Source organism: Cebus imitator, unplaced genomic scaffold (genome assembly GCF_001604975.1).
Source record: "Cebus imitator isolate Cc_AM_T3 unplaced genomic scaffold, Cebus_imitator-1.0 Scaffold872, whole genome shotgun sequence".
Classification (NCBI taxonomy): domain Eukaryota; kingdom Metazoa; phylum Chordata; class Mammalia; order Primates; family Cebidae; genus Cebus; species Cebus imitator.
The window spans coordinates 220,549-227,676 of record NW_016108187.1 but is presented as its reverse complement, the minus strand read 5'-3'; the positions used below and the strand labels follow the sequence as shown (position 1 = coordinate 227,676).

Sequence of the window (7,128 nt, the reverse complement as noted above, 5' to 3'; positions counted from 1 at the left end):
GACAGGATTTCACTATGTTGGCCAGGCTGGTCTCGAACTCCTGACCTTGTGATCCACCTGCCTTGGCCTCCCAAAGTGCTGGGATTACAGGCATGAGCCACCATGCCCAGCCAGAATATTTTCTTTAGAGAGGATGTTAAAAAATACACTTAGAATTACCTAGAAGATGGTTACCGGAAATGTGGAAGTGATCCTGAGAAGAAGATTGGATTTGGTCAGGAGTTATCCCACAGGACGTTTGGTAATTCCTGGAGCCGTTTTTGGCTGCCACACTGGGTGATTGCTGCTGGTATCTAGTGGGTAGGGATGACAGTTGCTGCTAAACATCCTACAGTGCTCTTGACAGCCCCCAGCAAAGAATTATCTGGTCCCAAATGTCAGTAATGCTTAGGAAACACTGGGCTAGCTGGCATCATTTTGGAGGTAGGTGATTGAAGTTGTGTAATACACAGAATAAACCAATTTTAGTTGACTCCAAAGAGTAGTGTATTCATATCTGCCTTATATTTTTTCTGGCATTATGTATCTACTAATTAAGTTGTAAATCACTATTCATGACACACCAGCCTGTATGCTTCATGCATTTACCACTGTCACAATATCTGGCCAGAAATAGGCAAACAAAATAATAGTTTTAGAATAAATAAGGAAGGGGCTGGGCATGGTGTATTCCTTTTTAAATTCACTTCCAAGGTGATACACATATTTATAGGAGTAAATATTGTGTATATGTTAAAAAATTAGATACTGATATCCTAATTAAAATTAAAACAGGCTGGTCAAGGTGGCTCATGCCTGTAATCCCAGCACTTTGGAAGGCCTAGGTGCGTGGATCACCTGAGGTTGGGTGTTTGAGACCAGCCTGACCAACATAGAGAAAAATACTAAAAATACAAAATTACAATATAAATACTAATATAATACAATATAAATATATTAAAAATACAAAACTACTAAAAATACAAAATCAGCCAGGCATGGTGACATATGCCTGTAACCCCAGGTACTCAGGAAGCCGAGACAGGAAAATCACTCAAACCCAGGAGGCAGAGGTTGCAGTGAGCTGTGATCGTGCCATTGCGCTCCAGCCTGGGCAACAAGAGTGAAATTCCATCCCCCCCAAAAAAAAAAGGCCGGGCGCGGTGGCTCAAGCCTGTAATCCCAGCACTTTGGGAGGCCGAGGCGGGTGGATCACGAGGTCAAGAGATCGAGACCATCCTGGTCAAGATGGTGAAACCCCGTCTCTACTAAAAATACAAAACATTAGCTGGGCATGGTGGTGCGTGCCTGTAATCACAGCTACTCAGGAGGCTGAGACAGGAGAATTGCCTGAACCCAGGAGGCGGAGGTTGCGGTGAGCCGAGATCGCGCCATTGCACTCCAGCCTGGGTAACATGAGTGAAACTCCGTCTCAAAAAAAAAAATAAAAATAATAAAATAAAATAAAATAAAGGATCTTATGAAGGAGAGTTACTATTTATTAATTCATTTAACAAATTTTGTATTTGTTGAGCACCTGTCCTGTCCCACGTACTTCTTTGTGCTAGGTATAGAACAGTCAACAAAAGATACGATACCTGCCCTTTTGAGTTTTTATTCCACTGGATGGACAGTAAAAAATAAAAATAAATAAGATTATAATATGTTAAACAGTGATAGGGCTTGGGGATGAAAGAATAGGGAAAAGAGATTAGGAATATGGGTTAGAGGTTGGTTGGAATATTTGAGAACCTCAGTGAGAAGGATACTTGGAATAGAGCCCTGAGGGCAGTGAGGAGCTAGCCATGCAGATATCCAAATGAAGATCATTCATATTGGAGGGAATAAGGGCTCTGAGCAAGGTAAAGAGCTTAGTATGTTCAAGAAATAGCAGGGAGGGCCAGGTGTGGTGGCTCACACCTGTAATCCCAGCACTTTGGGAGGCTGAGGCAGGTGGATCATTTGAGGTCAGGAATTCGAGACTAGCCCATCTGTACTTAAAATACAAAAATTAACCTGGCATGGTAGTATGCACCTGTAGTCCCAGCCACTCAGGTGGCTGAGGCATGAGAATCACTTGAACCTGGCAAGTGGAGCTGTAGTGAGCTGAGATAGCACCTGGGTGACAGAGCACAGGACTCTGTCTCAAGAAAATAAAATAAAAATAAAAATAAAAATTTAAATAAATATAGCAAGGAGGTTAGTGTGGCCAGAGTGAAGTGGATGGGGAGAATAGTATGAGACAACTGCAGGAGCAGTATGTGGGGTTGGTGGTGTGGTCTTCTAGGCGTTGGAAAGACTTGAGCTTTTACTCTTAATCAGAAAGCCATTAGAGGGTTTTGAGCTGAACAATGATACAGCCTGACTTGGTGTATCAGAGTCAATCTGCTTGCCATATTGAGAAGAGAGTGAGATGGATTGAGGGAGGAAGGACTGTTGTGTTTAAGTTCAGTGGGTAAGTCAGGACTGGAGGGGAAAAATTAGGCAACATTAGTGAATGGATTATAATGAAGGCCATGAGTTTGGATATTATCTGCCTAGTACTTGACATTGTGCTGTACTGTTTGTTGGCTATGTGTAGGTACTCTAACTCTATAAATTTAATATGTCTTTTCTATATTAATGTTCATGAGATTACTATATATGAATCAATAGAGATATGTTCATTTAATATAATATTCTTCCAATTCCACTACAAGCTGCCATTGAATAGGTGGTGCTTTTAAAAAACAACTGTTACTGTAATTGAATAGGTGATGCTTTTAAAAAACAACTGTTACTGTAAGTCTAAGGAATAAGATTTTTCGCCTTTAGGATAGCAAACTACATTTAAAAGTAAAAACTTGCTAAAGAGGATGCAGCTGTGTGTGGCAGGCTAAGGATTCCAGCTTATTTTCCAACTCCAAAGTCCATTCTAAACACTGCACAGTGTGCCCTTGTAAAAGTATGTGCCTTTTCCATATAATTTTGCGTAATGATTAGGTGCTGGAAGGTTTTTCTTTCTTTTTAAATGGGAGAGAGCATAACCAGTGCAGCAAAGTCATGATTCTGGATTCATAGGAACCTGATCTTTTATCATAGGTTTTAAGCTGTTATTTATCCTCTTTCAGTCTCAGTGGCCTTGTCTGTAAAATAGTGATGTTTATTAAAAGTTAGCCTTTTGGAAGATAATTAAATAAGATAATGCATTTTTTGTATTTACTGATGTACAGTGTGTTTGTACTTAGGTGGCAGTTATATCAAGGAAGAATTGGGACTTGTGGCTGCACTGTTCCAGAATTTAAAAATTAGAAAATGGAGCAATCATGTGATGAAGAAAAAGAGCCTGAACCACAAAAGAACATAAAAGAAACCAAACAAGTAGATGACAAAGACGCTGAGCTCATCTTTGTTGGTGTAGAACATGTAAATGAAGATGCTGAGCTAATCTTTGTTGGGGTGACTTCAAATTCAAAACCAGTCGTTTCAAACATTTTGAACAGAGTCACCCCGGGTTCATGGTCAAGGAGAAGAAAGTATGGTCACCTTAGAAAAGATACTGCTCACAAATTACAGCCTACAAGTCATGAGACCCTTACATCAGAAGCAGTGACTGTCTTGCCAGCTTCCCAACTTGAATCGAGATCAGCAGATAGTCCTATTATTATTGAGCCTTTGTCTAAACCTGATTATAAAAATAGTTCACCACAAGTTGTGCCTAATAGCTCTTCAGAACTGCCTTCTCCTTTGATTACATTCACAGGTTCATTGCATCATCCAGTAAGTGCAGCACTTTCAGTAGGAGGTATAAATGAAAGTCCTTGTGTATCAAAGCGACTTTCTACTTCTGAAGTAAACAGCATAAATCCCAAAAGGTCTAAACTCAGGGATGGAATTATGGAAGGATATTCTTCAGCTTCATCCCCTTCAGATACCTTTCATACAGTGAATACAGTGAGTACTCAGCAAAGTACACCCTCAAACAATGTGCGTACCTCATTAAGCCATGTTCTGAATGGAGCACCTTTTCCAGAAACTTTTCCAAAGGACAATATCCATTTCAAGCCTATAAATATAAATCTTGATAGGGAAAATGAATTGGCAAAAACAGACATTTTGAGTCTAGTAAGCCAAAACAAGACCCTTGATCCCAAAAAAGAAAATCCAGTCATGTTACTTAGTGACTTTTACTATGGACAGCATAAAGGAGATGGGCAGCCAGAACAGAAGACTCATACCACCTTTAAATGCCTCAGCTGCTTGAAAGTTCTAAAAAATGTTAAGTTTATGAATCACGTGAAGCATCATTTGGAATTTGAGAAGCAGAGGAACGACAGCTGGGAAAACCATACCACCTGCCAGCACTGCCACCGGCAGTTTCCCACTCCCTTTCAGCTACAGTGTCATATCGAAAATGTCCACACTGCCCAGGAGCCCTCTACTGTCTGTAAGATCTGTGAATTGTCATTTGAAACAGATCAGGTCCTTTTACAACACATGAAGGACATTCATAAGCCTGGTGAAATGCCCTACGTGTGCCATGTTTGCCATTACAGATCATCGTTCTTTGCTGATGTGGAAACACATTTTAGAACATGCCATGAAAACACAAAGAATTTGCTTTGTCCCTTTTGTCTCAAAATTTTCAAAACTGCAACACCATACATGTGTCATTATAGGGGCCATTGGGGAAAGAATGTACATCAGTGTTCTAAGTGCCGACTACAGTTTTTAACTTTCAAGGAGAAAATGGAGCACAAGACCCAGTGTCATCAAACGTTTAAGAAGCCTAAACAACTAGAAGGATTACCTCCTGAAACAAAAGTTATTATTCAAGTGTCGCTGGAACCTCTTCAACGAGGTTCAGTGGAAGTAGCACCCATAACTGTGAGCACATCTGACCCTGAACCATCACTCCCCAGTTCTAAAAGCAAAATTTCAAAAAAGTTTCATTAATTCTGGTTTCAGTAAATTTAAAGCAGGTTTTCAAACTGAATTTAAAAATGTCATAAAAAGAAATTCAAACCATACATCATTCAGTGGCACCAAAAATAGTGAAATTAGTGGATTATATGTGACTTTTAAAACAAAATTTAGGATATATAATATTTGATCTGAATTTTGAGGTATTTTAAAGCATCTGGTTTTCATGTTGGCTGTATCTGGCTTACCACATTAAAAATGTGTGTGTATGTGTGAGAGAGAAAAAGGTATTAATTTATTTTTTAAATTTTAATTAAAAAAAAATTTTTTTTTTTAGAGACGGTCTCATTGTCACCCAGGCTGGAGTGCAGTGGCATGATCCTAGCTCACTGTAGCCTTGAACAACTCCTGGGCTCAGGCATTCCTCCGCCTCAGCCTTTGGAGGGTAGCTAGGACTACAGGCGCAGCCACCACATCCAGCCAAGTTTTTATTTTAATTTTTTGTTGTGATGGACCTTTGTTATGTTGCCCATGCTGGTCTTGAACTCCTGACCTCAGGCGAGCCTCCCACCTCAGCCTGCCCAAGTGCTGAAATGTGTGAGCCACTGCCCCTGGAACCTATTTATTATTTTGGTATTTCATGTTACTCCTAAGCTTGAAAGCTTTTCTTTCTATATACAGAATTCATAGAATTTTTGAAATACTAAGATTTCATGGTTAACTCTAGTTAGACTGGAATGGCTTTGTTATGCCCTGGCCACTTGCTGCTGAATTCCCAGAAGTGCCTCTGATGTGCTGGCATAAAATAACCTGAAAAGATTCTGAAAAGCCAGGGTGTGGAATTGAAAGAGAAGCTGCTACATGAGCAGACACCAAGAAAGTGGAGGTTAGTTGAGGGAGAGCAGCGGCTCTTTGTCCCAGTTAAAGGATAGGCATACATTCATTCTGGTCTTGGGGCCAGGTCAAAAGGAACACTGCTTCAGAGTATGTTTACCTAACCCGAAAATATCCAAGGAAGCCAAACCATTCAAAGTAAAATGCCCTTGTTTGGTGAGGGGCTCCTGCAGACATCAAACAGTCGCCATGTATCATTGGTTTGAGATGAATGAAGTAGCAATAAAATTAACAGAATGGTTGTTGGTGCTAGCTGACTTCCTGTTCTGTGATCTAAAGGTGAATTTGATTCATTCTCTCTCCTCTCCCTTTTGGCTAGCTGTTGGTGGAGAATGAACTGGCCATATTCCTCTCAGCCACAGCAGTTAAGCAAGTTAAGTTTCCCAAGGGGAAGATACTCTGATATCTATAATTTGAAAGATCTATAATTTGAACTATACTGGACCCAAAGTTTTAACTGAAAAGGACCAAACAAGTGTCTGTCTAGTTCCTGGACTTGGCTAAATTTAGTTTTCCTACTGTTAAGCTGGAATGGGGACTGTCCAAGAACAGTAGATACAGTGGACAAAAATAACCCAGGGTGACTGACTAAATTTAAACCCATAATGGCTTTGTATTTTTTTGTGCATATATATTTTACCCTAATGGGAAGCTTGTGACTTTATGTCTTGCCTTGGACATGAATGTATTACAGCTTAAAGTTACTCTTCTGTTGTATGTATAGTTTCCCAGTTTATCAACACTAATGCTGTTTGTGTCTTACTTCACACACACTAGTGTGCAAGAAATGTCTCTCTAATTCAATAAGTGTTAAGACATAGAGTTAATGTTCTTTATCTAATCTATCCTATCTAATCTGTACTATGTGGGAACATTTTTCCTTTGCTCTCCCAAGAGGCTGTTTTATAGAATTCTTGAGTACCTTTTGAGTATTAGTTCCTGAACATCAGCAGCCTTGGCTGCCTCTGTGGATTCCTAAGTTGTCTCCCTGGTTGTGTTCTGGTGACATCCTTTGTTCCTCCACCCCTGACCGAGGTGACTAGCAGCCGGTCTTCACCAGTCAAGGAATCTTGGCATCTTGACTATAGACATAGGTTTGGAGAAATCTCCTTTTTTCCTTGATTTCTCCTTGAAGGCACCTTATCTTTTCCCCACTCCTTTCTTCCGTCCTCAGTCTAGTTAAATTTCCTAAGGTTTCACAAAAAGTTGGGAAGAGATAATTAAAAGAGGTTAGCAGTCCTCTTAGAACAAGAATAGAAGGCAGTACAGATAATAAAGTTGTGAGTATATTAACTATTTTTTTTTTAATTTTTATTTATTTTTTATTTTTTTATTATCTACGTTTTAGAAAAT

General features: G+C 39.7%; 1 protein-coding gene across 3 annotated transcripts in view; it reads left to right on the top strand.

Annotated features, from left to right (window-relative positions):
• Positions 1 to 4,972, top strand: part of ZNF280B (zinc finger protein 280B) — a 20,739-nt gene extending 15,767 nt beyond the window's left edge. For all 3 annotated transcript variants that reach the window (XM_017520737.2, XM_017520738.2, XM_017520739.2), the window contains one exon: positions 3,207 to 4,972. In XM_017520737.2, the coding sequence (XP_017376226.1) occupies positions 3,274 to 4,914 (1,641 nt within the window). In that variant the 5' untranslated portion in view covers positions 3,207 to 3,273 and the 3' untranslated portion in view covers positions 4,915 to 4,972. The remainder of the gene's footprint in view (positions 1 to 3,206) is intronic.
• The last annotated feature ends 2,156 nt before the right edge of the window (positions 4,973 to 7,128 follow it).